Source organism: Tenrec ecaudatus, chromosome 2, assembly GCF_050624435.1.
Source record: "Tenrec ecaudatus isolate mTenEca1 chromosome 2, mTenEca1.hap1, whole genome shotgun sequence".
Classification (NCBI taxonomy): Eukaryota; Metazoa; Chordata; class Mammalia; order Afrosoricida; family Tenrecidae; genus Tenrec; species Tenrec ecaudatus.
Genome location: NC_134531.1, coordinates 186,635,065 through 186,657,477, shown reverse-complemented (window position 1 = coordinate 186,657,477; position 22,413 = coordinate 186,635,065). Strand labels below are relative to the sequence as shown.

At 53.3% G+C, this 22,413-nt stretch overlaps 1 protein-coding gene across 2 annotated transcripts in view; it reads right to left on the bottom strand.

The window, feature by feature from the left end:
• Positions 1 to 2,796: 2,796 nt before the first annotated feature.
• NEURL1B (neuralized E3 ubiquitin protein ligase 1B) overlaps positions 2,797 to 22,413 on the bottom strand; it is a 51,678-nt gene continuing 32,061 nt past the window's right edge. For both annotated transcript variants that reach the window (XM_075541950.1, XM_075541951.1), the window contains exons 3-5: positions 9,331 to 10,050; positions 8,561 to 8,686; positions 2,797 to 8,248 (exon numbers count right to left, since the gene is read on the bottom strand). In XM_075541950.1, coding sequence (XP_075398065.1) covers positions 8,004 to 8,248; positions 8,561 to 8,686; positions 9,331 to 10,050 — 1,091 coding nt within the window. In that variant the 3' untranslated portion in view covers positions 2,797 to 8,003. The remainder of the gene's footprint in view (positions 8,249 to 8,560; positions 8,687 to 9,330; positions 10,051 to 22,413) is intronic.

Below are 22,413 nucleotides of genomic sequence, written 5' to 3'. Positions count from 1 at the left end.
CCCCCATCAGGCAAACTGGACTTTATCTTAAACACACTTGTAGCTGATTAAAGGAACTCAAGGCCGAAACGCCCTAGTGTGAGCAGGCGCAGATGACTACTAATCCAAAGTTGGTTCACACCCCTTCCTTTGAGGGTGCCCAATGAGTAGCCATGTGCGGCTGCCAGATCTCTGCTGCTCTATAAAGACAGTTCTGAGTGCAGCAGGGTGGTTCTGCCATAGTGAATGATGTCATTGAAAGTTAGGACCTATCTCCAACCCTCACTGCCTGCTTAGTGGCAAGTCACTTAAGTTTTAAATTTGTACAAGTCAACAATCTATGCATTTTAGTCTAAAAGCGGCCCTACAACACATGTACAAATGTGCTTGACACGATGGATGGACGGATGGTGATGAGTTGTACGGGCCCCCAGTAAAATGGTTTTTTAAAAAAGCTGCCCTACACATATGTATGCTTTCCTTGTCTCAGCAGTGTTTCAAATGGGATACCACTGGCTAAACTATCAGTAGAATCACCATATGCCCCACGGGGATTACTTATATTTCCCGATAGCATGTCAGTGATGTCTCTAAGGTAGAGCAGGGACATATGTAAACTGTAGATATATGAATAGGTTTTGAGCTTGCACTTAATCGTTAAGCCCTAATCTAAGAACAATTAGTTCTTATGATGCAGCTCTACTCCGTGCTTATCCTCATGATACGATCAGTGAAGAGATGGGTGAAGCTATGGCCAAGGTTGGCGAAGAAGCCAGCTGGTGCCCCTGGTATCAGAAAGAAGGGCATCTGGGGTCTTAAAAGTTTGTCTCAAAACAAGCAGCCATCTAAATGAGGTGCCAGCCATGTCCACGTTGAAGAAGCCCACCAGCCTGTGTGATCCAAGGGTTGCAAATAATAAAATCCAAATGAGGAGGAGGAAGTTGGATCAGAGCTAAATTCTGAGCACCCCGTGTGTGTAAGGCTGTGCATGGCAGTGTCCCCAAGGCAGGCTGTTACAACAAGCCGGGAGCAGCAGGCCAGGCAGCAACATCATTTCTTTGCCCTCCTGAACCATTCTGACGCCGACGCCCTGCTCTAGAGATCTGGGCCCGGAAGCTTGACCTGCAGGAAGCCCAGGCAAACTGGTCAGCCAGGCCAGGCTTCCATAGAAACCTACAGGCCCGTATCTCCACCAGGACTAAATTTAGATCTTAAACTCACAATCAGCTTGGGAATTCCTGACAAATTCCAACAAGGGCCAGCTGTTCTCTTTGCTTTTTGCAGAGGAGGGAGATAATTTCCCTCCGCAAATAACACGTTTTAGTAACGTTTCTCACGACAATTTGGAAAGGACAGTGGGAAAGGCCGCCACTATCACGCCATCAGCCCGACCAGCCCTCCCAGCCCCTCCGCTGGCCTTTCTGGTGCATGCCTGCGTTTGGGCTGTTGAAACGTACTATTGAGATAAAGCTTTAGGTGTCGTTGTTTTTCTGACAGTAGATCAACACAAACATGTTTCTGTGCTGTAACCCCTTCGAATAACGAGGGTGGCTCGTGTTGCCCGGGGTCAGCTGCTGTGCCTAGCATGATCTCAGTGCTCTCACACAGCCACCTGAAAGGCAGACCCTGCTGTGACTAGTCTTGCTGGCGATGGGGAGGAGGGAACGGCCCGGTCCATTAACGCATGTGACTCACCAGACCACTGCTGCAGTTTCGCCTGCCCAGCACTCACTTTTTGCTCTGATTCTCTTTGGGGCGTGGCATTCCCAATCTCAGCCCACGGAGGAGTTTGGAAGGGCAGTTCCTAGGCGTAGAGGTGAGGAGAGGGGCCAGGTTTGACCAATCAGAGACATATAGTTCCTGGGTGTCAGTGACTGGACAGGGCAGGGGCTCATGGTCCAAACTGGTCCCTCATTCAAACCAAACGCACTGCCGTTGAGTGGATTCCGCTCATAGCGTACCTCTAGGCAGAGAACGGCCGTGCCCATGACTGTGCCCGCAACTCCTTACGGAGCCGGGAAGCCTGGCCTTTCTCCTGAGCAGCCGCTGGTGGTTTCTGACTCCTGGTCTTGGCGTTAGCAGCTCATGTCACCATGTTGCTACCGGGGATCCTCCAAGTGGGTCCTCTCAGATCAGCTGGAATCACTCCAGGCAGGATGCAGCTAGACCCTCGCCACCATTTTACAAGCCTGCTGGTGTGGCGCCCTGTGAGCGTGCTAACCCAGAGGTCAGCAGTTGGAAACCACCAGCTGCTCTGAGAGAAAAATGAGACTGTCTACTCTCCGCAAGTCTCAGAAACCCAGGGGGGCGGTTCTGCCCTGTCGCGGGAGGTGGCTACTAGGGGCACTCCACTTGAGGCAGTGAGCGGGGACCCTGGGGTCAGAGGGGACACGGAAAAGCAGAGCAGGTGCGGGCTGCGGCCAGGTCCCGCCGAGGCAGCGTTTCCGAGCGTGGGTCTAGCTGTGGCCAATGTGGTTTCTGCTACTGGAATCTTCGGTCACCGAGCTGGCGTAGCCCAGGGCTATCTGCAGCCGCGAGGTTTGCCCCAGACGCCCTGGACATTTGAGCTGTTTCAGTCTTTTTATTATTATAGATGATGGGGCAAGGGCTTCTTTACGCAAGGAGCAGATCTTTGATCAGAATGATTTCCTTGCGGTGTTTTTGCCGCAGTAAGTTCCCTGGTGAACGCGGCAACCCTCTTCCGGGGCCCCAATGCTCTGCCCGTGGATCCCTCAAGGCTGGCATGCCGCACCCCCAACTCTACCCCACTGTGCATGCAACTGTGATTTGTAAAGACTCGAGACTTTTTTTGTTTTTAAACAAGCCAAAGTTGTATTTGTTTTTCAAACGGGAAAATTATATTAATGGGAAACAGATAAAAATAGTCAAAAATCACAACACGTAACACACACACACACACACACACACACACACACAAAAGCACATGACACAGGACACCAGGGCAAACCCTTCCCAGCCCGCTCCCTCCCCGCTTGAGACCTTTATTACAGATCCCCAGAGTAGGCTGCGTTTGGAGAGGTCACAGTACTCAATCAGAAAAAATATGAGACTTTTTTTTAAGGTCTGTACACAGGTCGTGGGGGTGGGGCATACACGTCCTCACTCCAACCTGACAGGCATTAACACAAAGGTTTCCAAGATGAGCACAATTCTGAGGAAACGGCCATGTATGTCGGTCCCCTGCCCACTTAAAACGTCTTAAAGTTGCTTTTTAAAAAGGATAAAAAGTGCACACTTTCATAAGGCACAGACAGATTGTTGTACACGTCATTTCATGAGGGACTTGGAAACAGCGGCAAGACAACAAAAGACCGAAAGTGCCAGGAGGCTCTGTGCCCCTGGGCCGGCGCGCCCCTGCTGCAGTGAGGGCATCGCCATCTGTCTTGGAGGGGGCAGAGCACCTCCCACTCTCCGAGACCTTGCACAGCGTGGCTCTCCGCCTGGCACTTTCTCTGCCAGCCAACAGGCCGTGGCAGTGGCTGGGTCCACTCTCCTACGTGCCTCCTGTGTATGCATGTGTCTGTCATCACCACCCAGGACTCAGGACTAGTCTACTGCACTGCCAGGGGTCAGGCCGACCTAAAGGACAGGCACCCTTGGAAGCCTGCAGTTCCTGGGCGACACCTAGGTGACCCCCAAGGCAGGAAATCCCAGTGGCTTCTGCCCTTAATCCCCCAGCACTCTTACTACCACCACCACTCCTGACTTCAGAGCTGAGGCATGGTCCTCTGGGCCATACCCCCAGCACCCTGAACCTAGCGGGCACTCAGCAAATGCTTGTGCAACAACTTCAGTGTGAGTGTGTGTGTGTCTGTGTGGTGGCTTCACTACCCGAGACTGTTGGTATCTGGTTTCCAGTCCCCACACCTTCAGTGAGTACACAAGGGGAGGGCCCAGCACAGGCCCTGACACACACTCATTTCCACCTCTGGCCCCAGGGCTCTGGGGGGTCTTCGCCCTCAGGGCCAGCTTTCAACCCCGTGCCCAGGGCAGTCTGCACTGGCCGGTGGGCACTGAATGGTGGAACGGTGTTGCTGCCATCAGGGCGGCGAGCAGGTGCCCCCAAGTGTCAAAAGCCCAGCAGACACCTGGTGCGGGAGACAGAGCTGAAGAGGGGCACTTTACCTTGAGAGCAGCCCAGTTTCTCTGGAGGCCCCAAGCCAAGAGTGTCTTCTGGTTTCCCGTCCCAGCCTTGGAGGCTTGGCTGCCGTGGCACCCACAGGTGTGCATGTGGGCTGTGGCCTGAACAGGGGCCCCACACGGACACTTCATGCCAACAGGGGGCAGGGGTTGGCATCAGGACCTCAGGGCTCGGCCACTCCGGAGGTGGCGGCCTCAGGCATGTGAACCTGCAGGGAAGGCCTCTGGTCTTCCAGGTGCGTACAGTGGAGGGGCTGGGTCCTGGGCCTTGAACCCTGCTTGTCTGTTAGCTCCCTCTGCACCAGCACAGGCACCGGGGCCTGCCCAGGGATGTCTGAACAACGACAACTTCCTGGGCCATGGGGCTAGGCAGTGGTGGTTGCTGGTTGCTGACTCGGGGGTGGGGGTGTGGGGCTTCAAGGCTGCAACCTTCCAGAAGCAGATGGCCTGGCCTTTCTTTTGATGGCACCTCGGGGTGAGTTCGAACTCCTAACCTTTTGGCTAGTTGAGCACTTAATGGTTTGCACCAGCCAGGCAGTGGGAAGCTGGGACGTGGCACCTGACGTTGCTGGTTTGAACCCGGCCCAGGGCCCCCTCCTCCAGACTTCCTCTTAGGAAATCACTCCTGTTGCAGGAGCTCAGTCTCCTCATTTGCCAAGTGAGGAGAATACTGTACTTCATTGACTGCAGGCAGCACAGCTTAGCATCTCCCACTTGGAATGAATGAGAGTGTGGCATCTTGAAGTTAAAATGGCCTTAAAAAAAGAGCGTCCACAGGATGGTGTGTTTGATAGTCACTGGTGCCTCAGGTGTGCCCCCACGTGACCCAAAGCTGCCGTGCGAGATTCCTGCAGGGCCAGTGCCGAGACACACGGCAGAGGCCACTCGGACAGGGGCTCCCTCTCCTTTCTCCACCCAGGCACCCTCTGCAGCACTGCATCAATCAGCTCCCGCCATCGGGACATGTTTGCTTTTCAGAAACTACACACCCCTAACCCCAGCAAACAGGGGGTGCTATTTACAGAGGCTGCAGAGCAGGTTAGGCAGGCCACTGGCTCCTTCCTTCCCAGGTGCTAGGTCACCTGGTCCACCCTCGGCCCGCGGCTGTACATCACCTGGGCAGGAACTCAAGGGGGCAGCCAGGAATGGCAAGAGGCGAGAGAGGAGCTCCTCCCGGCAGCCACTGAGACCACCGTAGCTGGCGACTAGGCTCGATCCAAACAGGGAGCCTGCTGCCTGGAGAACCGAAGTCGCAGGGGGGCAAAGAGTATGGCGCCTGGAGCAGGCCTGGGTCTGGCCCACCGGCAGCTCGGCCTACACCCAGGCCACGGGGCGAGACGGTAGGCTCCTGCTGGCCAGTGAGTTGGGCAGAGAAAGCCGCCCAACCGTCTCAGACGCTTATCTCAGGGCAGGGGCATCACGAGGGCTGGGGTCACCCAGTGCAGCCATGCGGGTCCCTCCCGTGTGCCCTCTCCCGAACCTGGCCATGCAGATGTTTGTGCGCCTGCACTGATACCTGGCGTCCTGTACTTCCTACCGCTGAATGTCACGCAGCAGCAGTGCCATAAACAACGAGCACAATTACACAGTGCGTGCAGATGAAGCCGTGTGATTGGAAGCCCGCACTGGGCAATGACGACAGCTCTGCCGGAGCCCGTCAGGAGGCTCAGACAGTAACCGACTCCGCGTGTTTAGCCTTGTACGTATATCGGTACAGGGAGCTGGGCTTACAAAAAGGGCTTTGCTGTTAGCTTATTAAAAAAAAAGAACAAATTTCTGCTGAGACCGCTGCACCCAAAATCAAAGAGGCCATTTTGTGCCTCATTATCCCGGAGGATCCAGCAGCTTCTCCAAGACAGTGCTGTAAAATTAAACTGTGGGCACATTCACTAAGGCAAAGCAGCCAGGAAAGGGTCCTGGGCGGGCGGCTGCTAACCGAAATGTGTCCACGTCCACTCAGAGGCACCTCCGAAGAAAGACCTACTTCTGAACATTCAGCCACTGCACACCCACAGGGAGTCACCACACGCTGGAGCTGGCCCCACGGCACCTTCTTAAAGACCCTGACATAGGGGCTCTTGCAAGGGCAAGGGAGCAGGGTTGATAAGGGTTGAGACAGACTCAGGAAACCACGGCCACTCAGCCTGATATGACCTGCTTGGCCTTGACCTCCAGCATCTCCTGGGCACCAGTTGGCTTTACTGGACTCGGTCAGCTGGAGGCCAGGCCGGGCTCCTAGAAAAGGTTTGTTGTATGCACGGACTCCTGTCTCCCTCAGCAGGTTGGGATTTTGTCATACAAATGTTGCCTGCTCTTCATACTGGCTTGTAAGGATGTGGTGCCCACCTTGCCAAGAAGTAGGCAGAGTTCCGGTGTCCACTGGGCCAGGTTGGGACTGAGAACCAGAGGCAACGGGACTTTCTGAGAGGTGCCATACAGGGCAGAGGAAGTCCGAGCCTGCACTGGCCTTGGCCAAGCTCGTGAGCCCAGGGGTCTGCCGGGATGCGGCAAGGCATGGGGAAGGGGCTGGGTCCCAGGAAAGGGGGCGGGAGGAAAACAATGCCAACACTCTCAGTTACTGTTTCAATTACTAGAGTCAGGGGGGGTGGGGCTCCAAAACCGTTAACACCCTAGGATGCTAACCAAACCAGGAGACCTGAATCTACCCAGAGGAGCCTCAGGAGGCCAACCTGCTCGTCTACTTCCCCAAACTGGCCGCATGGTGCTACTCGGACTGCAGGGAAGCTCCAGGATTCGGAACTGACTTGACGGGTACCAATGATCAGTTAACATCTTAATGATCAGTGAACACCTTTGTAATTAGCAAGAGCAGGTAAGCTGAGAATCAGAACAGAGCCCTGGCTCCTCCCAACCTCCTCTGCAGGTTGCCAGGAATGCCCACAGCCCTGGTTCGTGCTAGGCCCAGGGGGTACAGCCGGAAGTGTGCAGAGTCACCTGCCCCTCGGATTCGTTCCCTCCTGGGAAGAGAGAACCTGCCTCAGGTCTTCTTCTTGGGAGGGGAAGCGTGTCACAAACTCAGGCGCCGGTCCCATTCCAGCTTAGCTGGCTGCCTGGGGCGCATGGGAGGAAAGGCCCTGGCTGCCGGGCCCACTGTCGGCACTCGGCACAAGTTCCTCCCAAAGACCGAGTAAGAAATGAGGAGAGCATTTTATGTTCTCCACCCACCTTCCCCCCAAGGAGCCGCTGCTTCAGAGCTGTAAACAATGAGTTATTTTTGCCCCCCCTTGGAAAATCTGAAAAGTGTCCTTTTCTATATGGATGGAGGGAGTTCTGTTTAGGTTCAGGCTTCGTACATTCAAAACCAGCCACGTGATGTCCCTGGGACATGAGTCACTTGTAGTCACGCTAACACCTGCGCTCCCGATTGCACATTCCTCCTGGTAGGACAGCCTCCTGGAGCCGGGATCCCTGTAGAAAATACCCATGGATTCTTTCTCTCTTTCCCATCCATTCTCACTCGCACAGTCTCTATTATTTGTCTGGTGTTCTCTATCTCCCTCCCTCCCCCGCAGACTCAACTCAAACCCAGAAAAAGCATTGCACAGACAGAGCACGCCGTTTCCCGCTGAAAAGCCACCAAGCGGCAGGGTGACTGGCCAGGCAGTTCCTGAGCTCATCCTTGGGCTGGCCTTTTGGGGACAAAGCACATTGAGCCCTCTCTGGGCTCAGGCCCCCCTGGGCCTCATCTCCACAACTGTCAGGCCTTGCCTGCCAATGGGGAGTAGCACACGAGATGGCCGCTGCCCTTGGACTCCCTGGCGGTCATGGTGGTTGCCCGGCCTGGGAGGGGGGTGCTTTCAGAAAGGTGACCTTGCTCCGGTCAGGCCCATCGGCGGGCTGGGCTACGGCCTGTAGATCTTAATGACGTCCTTGATGGGCCGCCGGCAGATGGGGCAGCAGGCCCGAGCTTGCCTCTTGAGCCGCAGACCACAGGTGTGGCACAGGCACATGTGTCCACACGTGTAGATGACCGTGTCCACGTCGCCGTCGAAGCAGACGGTGCACTCACTGTTCTTGCTGCCTGCCGGCTCTGGCGGGGGAAACGCAGGGGACACTGGGGGGCTCAGCGGGGAGCTGGGGGCTGTCACTGCAGGAAAGGAAAACAATGTGCTTGCGCGGAGCTCTCAGATGGGCTAACACAGCCCCCAGGACACAGAGTTTCTATGGGGGAGCTCGTGGGAGGGTGCATTTAGGAGGGATCAATTTTGATTCTCTTGATTTCGCTGCACTCCTTGTTCCCCTACCCACAAGCGTCCAGATACACTGCCACCCTGTCCCTGAGATGCTGCAGCCAACCGGAGTTGTCTAGGAGGCCTGCTGGCACCGCCAAGGGTGCCAGGGCAGCACCAGCCCCTGGCCACCCCCTCCCTCTCCCCACACCACACGAGGGTTCCCTTACCGAGGGATGACTCAGATGCAGAGGAGGACTGGTTGACACTGAAGGCCATGTCGGAGTCGCTATCTTCCTGGGAGCCGCTGAGCGATCCTGACGGAGACGTGGTCGCAGGGCTGGACTGCAGCGTGCCTGAGACCCAAAGGGGACCCATCAGGGGGCAGTGCAAGGGTTTATCCACTCTGCCACTCCCTGCTCTCGCCTCTGCCACCCAGCTTCCCTATCTATCCAGCAGGGAGCCCCGAAAGTTCCCTGACAGAGCTCAGCAGTGCGGCGGGCGCCTGCTCTTTGCTGGCCCCGCGTCCATTCCTGCGTGCTCAGAAACAGCGCTGGGGCGTCCATGGGGGCACTTCCCCACCTTGCCTCACACTCCAGGCCGGGCCAGTAAGAACTTGTAAGTCTTGGCCTCCGTGGTGGTTCGGGGAGTGGCAGGTCCCGTTGGAAAGAACACTGGCACTGACCATTAAGACATTACACGAAGCTTGCCAGGCCCCGGGGCATGCTGGTTACTTAGGCTCTGACATCACCATCACCTGGGCACTCAAAAATGCACTTGGGGGGCCCAGGGACTCCGCAAACTCAGCGTCGCGAGTCGTCCCTCTCCTAGCCCCACATGCCCATCCCCCCCGACCGCCCCTGGCCCCAGTGCCAGCAGATGCCTGTTGGAGTTTGGGGAGTGCTGGGTTGGGTTCAGGGGTGCTCCTTTGATAGGCCTCGGGTCCTGGGATTGGGGGGTGGGGTGGGGGTTCTCGTGCCTGGGGCGGGGCGGGGCTCACCCAGGAGGCGCAGCTGGCCAGCCGCGCCGCCGCGCACGGCGAAGAAGGCCCAGAGCGCTTGCGTGGTGTCCACGCACAGCAGGCGGCCGCGCGCGCGCCCGTTGACGCCCAGGAGCACGTCGCCGCCCGGCTGCAGCGTGAAGCTGAGCGCGTCGCCGCCGCTGGGCACGGGCCCGGCGCGCGCCACCACCCAGTACTCCTTGCGGTCGAGCAGGGCGTCGGGGTCGGCGGGCAGCTCGGCGGGCCGCAGCGCGCCCGGGTCGCACGACGTGATGCCGAAGGCCAGCGCGCCGGGCGCCGCCAGCCCCGGGCGGCCCAGCTCCACGAAGAGGCTCTCGCCGGGCCGCAGCGGGCGCTCGGAGAACACGAGCGTGCGGCCGCCGTCGGGGCGCGGCGCCAGCGCCAGCCTGCGGTCGGCCGACAGGCTCACGTCGGGCCCGCGCGTCGCGTGGAAGCGCAGGTCGGCCTCGAGCAGCGCGGGCGACGACACGGGCCGCGGGCGGTCGCGGGGCCCGCAGGGGATGGCGGCGACGGCGGCGTCGGCGGGCGGCGGGCCCGGGGCGCGGCCCAGCGCCAGGTGCCCCAGCTTGGCCACCACCTGGTTGTTCTCCAGCTCGTTGTTGTCGAAGTTGGCCGCGTCGTGGCTGCTGGGAGGCGGGCAGGCGCTGAAGCGGGCCTGGCTGAGGCGCGCTGGCGTCAGGGTGTCGGCGAAGGCGCTCTCTGCGGGGACACAACGGGGTGTCCTTGAGAGCTGAGCGTGGTGCCGAGCACGGCCTCCCCCCTGATGGCCTGCCACGCGCACTCTCACCTTTTACTCGCTTCATTTGTGTACTTGTGTGCACACACACCCACACCCCACCCCGCTTCTAACCAGCGTGGCCTCAGTGTCTCAGAGCACCCCTGGCCTCCCCCTGAGGGTTTTCAGTGGCTGGGAGTCGTCAGAGGGAGACTGCCGGCTCTTCTGAGAAGCCTCGGTGAATTCGACGGCCAAGCTTTCCTGTCTTCAACCTGCGCGCTGCCCCAGGGCCCTCCCAGGACCGCAGCTGCGCGGACTTGGTTAATTAGGCACAGCCTTGACTCGTCATGGGCTACTCTCAGCATTCGGTTGTGCACACAAGGCTTTCTCTCCCCTCCCCTCCCCTCCCTCTGACTTCCCTTTATGACTTCTCTGCCTACCTTTTTCCGCCTCCCCCACTTTTCGTATTCTCCCCCTAGATTTTCATGCCTTCATGCTATCAACTGGCTCCCCAAGAAACTTCGTATGTAAGGCCTTCTTTGATAGGTACTGTTCTAAATACACACACACTAGCTCATTCAACCTTTGCCACAGTCCTGTGATGCCTGGGCACTGTTAGGACAGGCCATTTAGCTAAGTGGGGAGTTGAACAGGGCAGCCAGGAACTGTGCCCAAGGTCACAGCTCCTAAGTGGCCGAGTCCAAGAGCTGCATAGCACATGCTGCTTCTGGACCGAGGCAGGGACCCGCTGGGGCTCCCTCTGCTGAGCCCAGCACACAGAATACAACACCTGAGCCATCGGGGATTTGAAAGTCAACACCGAAGGAGGTTTCTGCAAGGGGCAGACCCATTCTCTAGACCAGAAAACCAAGGGGATGTTTTCAGCAAAGTGAGAGTCATGATTACATTTTGGAATTATTTTTAGGGACAGGGAAGAGTGGTCTTATGGTTTAGATGTTTGCAGGGAGGCTGGGTTGGTTGGTGCAGGTCTACCCACCACAGTGCTCGCACAATTCAGCAAACTGGCAAGCAGCCTTCATTGTCACTCCTTTATTGATAGTCTCTTCAGAAGAGACTGAGTGATAAGAGAACCGCCCTGGGAAAATCCAAACATCCCAGTTATTAGAGGTGTTTTGACGATGGTTTAGCTTAGCAATAAGAAAAATATTTGTCTTAACCATAGTAAACAAAGCCTGAACCAAAATCTCTCAGACTCTTCAAACCAGGCCCCTCCTGCCAAGATTTTGTTAAATGTACCATTCTGTAATTTATATCATCACCAGATTTTTTCCCTCTCGTTTCCCAAATATAAAATTAATCTGGAACATACTTTTTCAGACTCTGGTGGAAGCCTCTTACCTACTACCCAGACACCCCACCCCCATGGGCAGAGATTGCAAGCGGATCATCCAGTATCTGATGCTGCCTCACTCACCTGTCTGCCAGTGGAAATTTATCATCCTGTACAATACAACTAATCACCTATATCCAACAATTATTACTCAACGGTCAGTCTTGTTTGTCACTGTGGCCCATGTGTTGCTGTGACTCTAGAAGCTATGTCACTGGGATTTCAAATGCCAGCAGGGTCACCCACAGTGAGCAGGGTTCAGTGGGGCTTCCAGATCAAGAACAGACGACGACAAAGGAGCTACTTCTGAGGAATTAGCCACTGGAAACTTAAGCGCCAAATCAAAACCTGGTCAGATACTGAAGACCTCATAAAGGCAGCACGCTGCCAGAGTGGCAGAAGATGAGCCCCTGGCGGGGTGTGGGGGTGTGGGGGAGGCACGGCTGTGGAAAAGTGGCTGACTTGTCAGAGAGGAGTTGGCCATAATGACTTGGCTGGAGCAGGCCTTCGGAACCATCATTTGCTGAAGGGGCTCAACTGAAAAGGAGAAGGAACGGCTACAAACATCAAGAACCAGAACTTGGAATGTACAAAGTATGAATCTAGGAAACTTGGGATTTTGAAAGGAAACGGAACACATAAAAATTGACATTCTAGGCATCGGTGAGTTGAAGTAGACCAGTGTTGACTGTCTAGAAAACCATGGCTATCTATTCTGGGAATAAAAAGAGGAATGTCAATAAGTGCATTTCAAGATCTATCTTGAAAGTACAATGTTGTCTATGGTAAGATTGTGTCTACCAGAATTCAGGGAAATCTAATCAATACCACTACTATTAAAATGTATATGCACCAACCACTAAAGTTAGTAATGAAGTTGAAGAATCTGACCATCTCCAGTCTGGAATTTATCAAATATGCAGTCAAGATGCATTGATAACTACTGGCAACTGGAATGAGAAAGTTTGACACACAGGAAGGACAGTAGTTGGAAACTGTGGCCTTGGTGATAGAATGAAGCTGGAGATGGCATGTTACAAATTTGAAGACCAATGACTTCACAAAAGTGGGTGAAGGGAGACATTGGACAATGTGAGACATGACAAAATAATAGTAATTTATAAATGTACAATGGCATTCATGTACAATGGCTACAAATATACAAATGTGCTGGACACAATGAATGTCTATATGGATTGTACAAAAATTATTTAAAACAAACCATTTTTCAAGATCACAAAAAGTGATTATATACATGGGCTTCTCCAGATGGAATACGCAGAAGTTAAATTGACTACATTTGTGGAAAGAGATGCTGGAAATGTTCCATATCAGCAGCTAAGCCAGGCAGGGGCTGACTGGAACAGACCATTAATTGTTCATATGTAAGTACAGGTTGAGGCTGAAGAAAATTAAAACAAGTCCACAAGAGCCAAAATATGACCTTGAATCTGCCCCACTTGAATGCCAAGAACATCTCAAGAACATATTTGATGCATTAAACATTGATGATGACCTGATGAGCTGTGGGATGACATTAAGAACATCATACATGAAGAAGGAAAAAGGTCTTTAAAAAGACAGGAAAGGTGGCGACGAAGCATGGTAGTAGGGCAGGAGGAAAGTCAAGGGAGATGGAGGAAAGAGCTAGGAGTCAAAGGGCATTTATGGAGGTCTAGACAAAGACATGTACATGCAAATATATATAGGAGGATGGGGAAATAGATCTATGTGTCTATATTTATAGGTCAAGTATTAAGGTGGCGGAAGGACCTTGGGCCTCTACTCAAACACTCCCTCAATGCATGAATACCTTCTTTTATTAAGTTGGAACTCTATGATGCTCACTCTCCCGACACAACAGCTGGAGCCAAAGTGGGTGAACAAGTAAATGTGAAGAAAGCTGATGGTGCCCGGCTATCAAAAGAGATAGTGACTGGGGTCTTAAAGGCTTGAAGATAAACAAGCGGCCATCTAGCTCAGAAGCAACAAAGTCCACATGGAAGAACATACCAGCCTGTGTGATCGAGTGGTCCCGAAGGGATCAATTACCAGGCATCAAAGAACAAAAAGTCATATCATTGACTGCACACCTCCATGATAGGATCGCTGAAGACAAATGGGTGCATAAGCAAATGTGAAGAAAGCTGATGGTGCCCGGCTATCAAAAGAGATAGTGTCTGGGGTCTTAAAGGTGAACAAGCGGCCATCTAGCTCAGAAGCAAAAAAGCCCACATGGAAGAAGCACACCGGCCAGTGCGATCACGAGGTGCCAAGGTATCAGGTATAAGGCATCATGCAAAAAAATATATATATAAGTGTGTGTATGTATGTGTATATGTGTGTATATGTATATATGTATATATATATACCATATTAAATGAAGGGGGAAGTGCAGAGTGGAGACCCAAGGCCCAAGTGTCGGCCAATGGAGATCCCCTCATAGAGGGGTTTAGGAGAGGTGATGGGTTAATTAGGGTGCGAGGTAGTACCGATGAAGAACACAGCTTTCCCCCAGATCCTGGATGCTTCCTCCGCCCAACTACCATGATCCGAATTCTACCTTGCAGGGCTGGATAGGACAGAGGCTGTACACTGGTACATATGAGGGCTGGAGGTACAGGGAATCCAGGGTGGATGATACCTTCAGGACCAAGGGTGTGAGGGACAATGCTGGGAGAGTGGAGGGTGAGTGGGTTGGAAAGGGGGAACTGATTACAAGGATCCACATGTGACCTCTTCCCTGGGAGAGGGACAGCAGAGAAGAGGGGAAGGGAGACTCCGGATAGGGCAAGATATGACAAAATAACGATGTATAAATTACCAAGGGCACATGAGGGAGGGGGAAAGGGGAGGGAGGGGGAAAAAAAAGAGGACCTGATGCAAGGGGCTTAAGTGGAGAGCAAATGCCTTGAGAATGATTGGGGCAGGGAATGTATGGATGTGCTTTATACAACTGATGTATGTATATGTATGGATGGTGATAAGAGTTGTATGAGTCCCTAATAAAATGTAAAAAAAGAAAAAAAAACAAGTCCACAAGAGCCAAAATATGACCTTGAATCTGAACCACTTGAATGCCAAGAACATCTCAAGAACATATTTGATGCATTAAACATTGATGATGACCTGATGAGCTGTGGGATGACATTAAGAACATCATAGATGAAGAAGGAAAAAGGTCTTTAAAAAGACAGGAAAGGTGGAAAAGATGAGTGTGGCTGTCAGATGAGACCCTGACACTTGCTCTTCATCAGAGTAGCTGAGGTCAATGGAAGAAATGATGACGTCCAAGAGCTGAACAGAAAACTTCAAAGCTCAGCTCAAAAAGACAAAGCAAAATCTTATAATGAAAAAAATCTTATAATAAAGACGTAGCGTTAAAAAGCCAAAAAGAACACACTCAACGGGGTAGTATGTGAGCAAGAGCCGACGGGAATGGAGGAAGGTCAAAGCAGCCCTGAAAGCATTGCCACAAACGAGGCTCCAGGAATTGATAGAATACCAGTTGAACTTCCAACAAGGTGATGAAACTCACTGGTCCAAACTTCACACGAAATTGGGAAGAAACTACCCAGCTGACTGGGAGAGATCCAGATTTGTACCATTCCAAAGAAAAGTGACCAACCGAATGCTCCAATTATAGAACAATATCCATATCAATGCAAGTGAAATTTTGCTGATGGTCCTCCAAGAATGGTTGCAGCTGTACATTGACAGGGAGCTGCCAGAGGGTCAGGCCGTTTCAACGTGGTTCTTTAACAAATATGTCTAGGTGTCCGTGTGCATCTGTGTCCATCATTTTATTTATGGCCCTGAGGAAAGTAATAGACTAAAATGCGAATGGAAATTAGCTCTCAGGTGTGAGATGATGGCAGCGCTTCCTGATGATCACTTTTCCCTGCAATATGTATACTTCAGAGTTTAACAGAAAATTCCAAGTGCTATTTTATAAGACCTGGATTATCAAAGAATATTTAACAATGCAGAAAAATGGTGTCGTTAAACAAGTAAACAAAAGACAATTCAAAACAGAGTTTTGATTCTAATTTTGTGGGAAATGCATGCATGGGTGACTGATGATTTAAATTGGCTTCTTTGAAATTTTCTGATTTTACCATTTTTCTCTAATCGAACGTGTTGATTTTAAAATTACACACACACATACACACACACGAAAAGTGTGCGTACAAACAGAGTGAAACAAGGACCTTTTAAAAAGGGTATTTCAGAACCCTGAGACTAACCTTTCCTCACTGTTCCTGCCTGGAACTGGGCATGTCCCGTGGTTCAACTTCACCCAAGCGACAGGCCTATGAGGGGACAGCCCCAGGGAGGCACAGCCCACTGAGAAGCAGTGACCTGCCCCTCCCCCAGGACCATCAGAAGGGCAGCATCAGTGCATGGATAAAGCTCCGAGGCAGGCTGGGGGAGGAACGAGGTGGGTAGAAACAGTAAACACAGGGAGGACGGGGGAAGAATATGAGGAATGCAATACATGCCACAAAATCAGGTATGTATTAGTGAATGAAAGACCAATTGGTAAACTTCTAACCAAATCACAATAAAAAGACCACACCCTCCACTACCTTGTGGCTAGAAGAACCACATGGTGTCCAGCTGTCACTAATGACCACTCTGATCAAGCCCACAGAAGGCCCTGGCCCGAATGGGAACATCACGTAGGGCCAGATTCAATATAATAGAAAAGCCCAGGCTTACTGCCCTAAAGTCAGTTGGCGGGTCCTCTGTGCCCCAGGGATCACCAGACACCAAGCAGACCAATAAAGCAATAGTAATGCTTGTGAGGAATGTACTTCTCAACAACCAACCCTGTTTTTGTTGGGTGCCATCTAGTCAGTTCCAAATCATTTGCCCGGCTGTGCAACAGAACAAACTGCAGCCCGGTCCTGCTCCACCCTCGTCACTGTTAACGTTTGAGCTCATTGTTGCCACCACTGTGTCAGCTCACTTCTGGAAGGTCCTCCTCTTTTTCACTGAGCAGCCACTGGTCTCTTGGTGGTACAGTGGTTACACATTGGTCTGCTAACCTCAAGGTCTGAAGTTCAAGAGGCTTTCTACACCTGTAAAGAGTTCCAGTCTCAGAAACCCACAGGGGCAGTTCTACCCTGTCCTACAGGGCTGCTACGAGTTGTAATCTACTTGATGGCAGTGGGTTTGGCTTAGAGTTTGGGACCTGTCTTGATAACACATCCCAATCATGTACGATGTACTCTCACCATCCTTGATTTGAAGAAGCATCTGGCTGTACGTCTTCAAACACAGATTGGCTTGTTCAGCCACAAGGGGCAAGACGGGCAGCCCTGCCTCCAGACAAAACTCAGAAGGTCAGAAGGGCGGAGGGAAGTGCAGCTATTGTTATGTAAAACTGTGTCTGCATGGTGGAACCAGACACTACTCTGAGAACCTTCTTTCTAATATATATATATATATATATATATATATGGCAGGAGTTGGGGAGTAATCTCATACTCAGGGGTGTGTCTGGGAGCCCAAAGGATTCTGTCCCTCGGTGCAGTGCACTTTCCCATCAGAGGTGGCCTGCCCAGCCCAACCCAAAGCCATTGGTCTCAGCTGGCCCTGGGCTCTGCTCTCGCCAACACACTCTGCCTCTGCCATCCACCCCAGTGCCCCTCCTCCTTGCCCCTGTGATCCTCCGAGCCCACCCTTTAGTATTCTAGGGATACGGACTGTGGAGGCGGACAGACTTTGGTCAAGCCCTTCCTGGCTGTGTAGCCTGAGCTCAAAGCATGTCACCTCAGGGAGCCTCTGCATCCTCATCCTTACAATGAGAGTGACAGTGATGCCCTTGTATTATGAAAACGACCTCCAGGGGTGCAAAGGTGCAACCCAGGGCAGGGGAAGTACCGCGCTGCAAACATGGACTATTCCCACACGATTCCTTCACTGCAAAATCTCAAAAGTCCTGAGCTGGCACCGGGTGAGCAGAGGTGGACAGACAGGCCTGGGCTGTGTTCCTGGCCCACCCCAGCAGAGAGGCCAGCTCTGGTGAAGTTCATCTTGGTGTGCATCCAAGCTCTTCTGGGGGCCAGCCTACACAGCCCTGTAAGATGGGGTCATCTTAACACGGGGGCACCCAGGCACCAAGAGATGAAGTGAGGGAATCCACCTTCCCAACTGGGAGGGACAGGCTGGAGCTCTCCTAGTGTAAAAGGGGGACTTGGTCAGAAGTCGGACCTGTGAGGGGTCAGGAAAGGCTGCTCTGACGGTGACACAGGGCTCGGGCATGAGGACCGCCATGGCTGCCGGGCGTGCTGGGTTTGTAGGCTGGCCTTACAACGAACATGACATGACTTAGCCTGGTGCCAGCAAAAGCTGGCTCTCCCCACTTCATTCCCACCAGGCCCTGTCCACAAGAAAAGAGGCTCAGGTGGCCCAGTGCTGGCCTAGGCCTGACACTTGAGAGCCCCCTGCTCAAAGGTGCATATCTCTTCTGTGGAGAAGCCACCGGATGGAGGCAGGATTCCAGTAAGCTGCTCTCCAAGGCGCTTCTCTCCAAACCCCTCTGGAGAGCACACACTCCTCCTTCTTTCAGCACCTACCAGAGGCTGGCAATGAACATGCATTAACCTCGTCCAATCTTCACTACTCTTCCATGAGGCTCTGAAAACAGGCACTTTGTAGTTGGGGTGTGGGGTGGGGAAACGGGAACTCTGAGAGGTGACATGGGCTCTGTAGGCAGGGGTGACAAACTATATTCCAATCCAGGCGTTGCAACTCTGAGGTCAGACCCCACTGACCACTAGCAATTCTGCTTCTAAAATCCAAGCGCCCCCTTGCAACCCTTGTTGGGCAGCCCAGCACTTGGATGTAGCCTCAGGCTGGTGGCTCATGGAGTTTCAAGTTCAGGGCCCCTTATGTGGCCCCTGGGAGGGAGGGCTCATCAGAAACCCCTTTCTCTCCCTGCCTCCCTCCCTCCAACACCCCAGCACCCTCACACAGCGGCAGCTCCAGGATGGTTGGGGCAGGCTCCTCTAGTTACCTCTGGGGCCCAGTGTTGGGCCTGGGATCGCCCTGTCCTTCCAGTTCCCCGCCTCCACCCTCTCTTAGGTCAGAATTATCTGGGGTCAGAAGCCCAGCGGCATATATATCCCAAGAGGAGCCGTCTTTACATGAGGATGAACTGGAGACAGAAGGAACTGGTCCACCCGTCACTTCACTGTCTACAAAGGACTGATTGGGGACAGGTCCCAGGGGAAGAGACGACTGGCCTTGCAGACAGAATGGCCGTGGGGTGACAGGGGGAGACTCGAGGATGTTGCCCCAGTTTTCGGACTGATCAACCAATCGGATGGGGCCACGTGAATGGGGGGCAGGTGGGAGTTCTGCCCAAGTGTGCCCAATGTGGGGACTCAGAGCCAGGAGGAGAAGCTGAGTGGGTGGGGTATGGAGGGCTGGGGTTCAGAGTGGCAGCAGGGCCAGGGATATGGAATTGGGAGCCAGCAGCTTAAGGGATGGGATTGGGGGCCCAGTGAGGGCTCCAGGCCTTTGGAGGATCAGGGAAAATAGAGAGCAGTGGTCTGACTTTGTGACCATGTGCTAAAGCACACACCCATACTCCACATACTTGTGCATCACACAGTTTAACATCAGCCTAAAAGAAGTGAGAGCGGAGCCTGGAACAGCCCCCCCAGGGCCTTCACATAGGAGGGGCAGACAGGGGGTGGGGGGGTGGATGGGTAAGGGGGAGGGCCAGCAAGGAGGCCAAAGAAGAGGAGTGGCCAGAGCAGACCTCCACCCCACGAAGGTCCGCAGTGCTGGAAGTGAGAGGAGGGAGCTCTAGGTTTGGGCGCACGGAGTTGAAGGCTGAGTGAGGTGGTGGGCCAGACACCCGACAGGGTCTCTCAAAAGAGGGAGTGGAGCAGGTGGATAAGAGGATACTTCTGAGAAGGTGGACTCTGATGGGGCGCTGGGGAATGGGATGACAGCTCTGTATGTGTGTGGGGGGCCAGGGGGGAAGACTTTATGTTTACGGGTACAGTTCTGCGGGGAGGAGCCAGTGAGGCAGGAGAAGGGGGAGGCAGCGGCCGGCGACTCAGTATTGAAGCAATGTCCATGTACAGGGCGGGGGAGGAGCAGAGCCCTTTCCTCCACGCTGCAGAGGGGAGGCAGAGTAGGGAGGCACTGGGGGTGAGGGGAGGGGGCATGCAATGTTGGGTCAGGCATGCTGGAGGTAATCCCAGACCTGTGGGGCGTCAGGCCCACACCTCTCCGCATGCCACCTTCTACTGGCCAGGGCAGACAGACACTAGCCAGTCCGGGCAGCGTGACTTCACCTGCCAAGTGGGGATCCGCCAGCCTTCCTACGGGCCCCTGCGATGGATCCATAGCAGAACCGTGCACTAACAGCAGGCGGTGCCCCGTGCCAGGCACAGGGGCCCTTACCCAGCCACCATGATGGGAGCTTGCTTCAGGCTGAAAAGGACAACCGGTGCCTTACTGTCAGGGTGGGCGGCTGGGCACGGTCTGCCGGTCTGGGACAGACCTCGGCAACCGCACTGCATGCGAGCCCGTGAAGGCTACTAAAATGTTGGGATCTGAACAGATGCAAAGGTCCCTTGGAAGCAAGGCCTGGTGATTTTCTAATAGAAGGTGTGCAGCTCTGCTCTCAGGCACGGGCTCCCCTGGAGGGGGAGGGGATTGATGGCAATGGTGGGGTGTTGTTGAATCTAGTCAGTTAATGTCATCCTCTTGGCTATAGCGATGGACTTAGAGATGGTGTGTGACCCGAGCAGATCCGCGAGACCACTTTTCCTTTATCCAGGTCTTTCAGGAGCTCTGGTGGTGGAGTGGTTATGCGTGCACTGGGCTGTGACCCACCATGGGCGGCAGTTGGAAACCACCAGCAGCCCCATGGGGAAAGACTGGGCTTTCTACTCCCCTAACAGTTTCAGTCTCAGAAACCCACAGGGGGTCAGAAGGAGTCAGCATTGACTCGATGGCACCGAGTGTGGGATTTTTGGTTTTCAGGGAAGGCGCTCTCCTTCTGCTGGGTCTGCTAAGCTGGAAGGAAGTGGGCCTGGAGGTGCTGGTGTTTTTTTCTGCCAGCCCAAAGGGGGTGCTGGGCTGAGGACTATGCCAACAGAGAAGATAGAGAAAGAAATGGAGAGAGGCAGATGTTCCAGGTGATCTTTGGGCCTGCCTCAAAGCCAGGCTTACTGGTAGCCACTCCCTGGAAGGTCTGAGTACTTGTAGTCCTGGTGGCATAGTGGTTACTCATTGGGCTGCAAACCACAAGGTGAGCAGTTTGAAACCATCAGCCACCCAGAGGGGGAAAAATGAGGCTTCTACTCTTGCAAAGAGTTACTGTCTTGTAAACCCACAGGGGCAGTTCTGGTCGGTCCTGTAGGGTTGCGGTGAATCAGAATGGGCTTGCCGGCAAGGAGTTAAGTGAGTCCGTCACAGAGTTCTTCTGTTTTGCTTAGGTAAGATCCAACTGGGCTTCTGTCACATGCAACCCCAATTTTTCTGGCCTCGGGTTCAATGACCTGCCTCCCACCCTGGGCAAAGAGGAAGCCTTCGAGGGCTCGCAGGTCCCGGAATCGAGGCAGTGTGAGGTCAGAACACACAAGCCCTACAAAGGAAGGGCTTGCTGGGCAAAGCAGATCAAGCGGAGGTCTTCATGCCTTGAGCCTGAGAGACTCACATGACCTAGCCAAACCTGGGTTCAGAAACGGCTCAGTTCACCAGTGGGGGGCACTCACCTGGGAACAATGATGGAGCCAGACATGTACCAGCAGAGGTCGAGAGGATGCTCCCCAGAGAGTTGGTTGCCAGATGACATACAGGACACCCAGTTAAAACTGCATTTCAGGTAAACAACACATTTCCAGTATAAGTGTGTCCCAAATATTACATGGGATATAACCTACTGCCATCAAATCGATTCTGACTTAGGGATCCTATCTAGGTTTTCTGAAGCTATGAATCTTTATAGGAGCAGACAGCTTCATCATTCTCCTGAGGAGTGGCTGGTAGACTTGAACCACTCACCTTGTAGTTAGTTAGCAGTCCAGTGCTTACCTGGCAGCACAATTTCCTTGGACTGAGAAATTATTTATTTAAATTAAAATTTAACTAGGCAACCTGTGCTTTGGTTTCTAAACTTGACCACCCTAACCAGATGCCATGCGATGCAATGGTGGGTCGCTCAGTGGAAGAATTCTCACCTCCCACGCAGGAGACCTGGGTTTAATTCCCAGCCAATGCACTGCCACCAGCCATCTGCCATGGGAGGTCTGAGTGTTGCTATGATGTTGTACAGGTTTTAGTGGCACTTCCAGATTTAGACAGTCTAGGAAGAAAGGCCTGGTGATCTACATCCCCAAATTAGCCAGTGAAAGCCCCATGGATCACAGTCAGCATTTGGTAAGCATGCGTCACAGTGAGTCCAGGGTCACCACTTATAGGAGCAGCCACATCCCAGATGGTTTGCTGGTTGCCGGGCTTCACCCAGTGGTGTCTGGGAAGCAGTGACCGAGGATGAGGGCCACCAGGGTATGTCCAGGTCTATTCTGGAATTTCGCAGCTGGTTCTTGGTGAGAAGGAGGCCAGAGGATTCTGAGTACCATGGGCACTGGCTATCTTAATGTATCATACTAGGTACCCTGGACAACACCGCTCACCCGGGAGAGACCAAACTCACTGAGGCATTTTGTGCTTCTCAAGTGGCCTCCTCTTGTGCGGGGACAGCAGGATACTGATTGTCTAGACTCGAACAATCCAGTCACAACTACTTAGCTTTCTTCTCCTATGTATTAGCCACATTTCCCTGCTGCCTATAAATCACTGTTGATCATTGGGAGGTGGGAGAAAGAAAACAAAACAAAACCCCCTAACCCCCTTCTACCTGGCTGTAACCAAAGAAAGATGAAACCAACATTGACCATGCTTCTGTGCCAGAAACTGCTGCTTGAATCACTCAGGTATCCTTCAGATAGGAAAACAGCCGTAC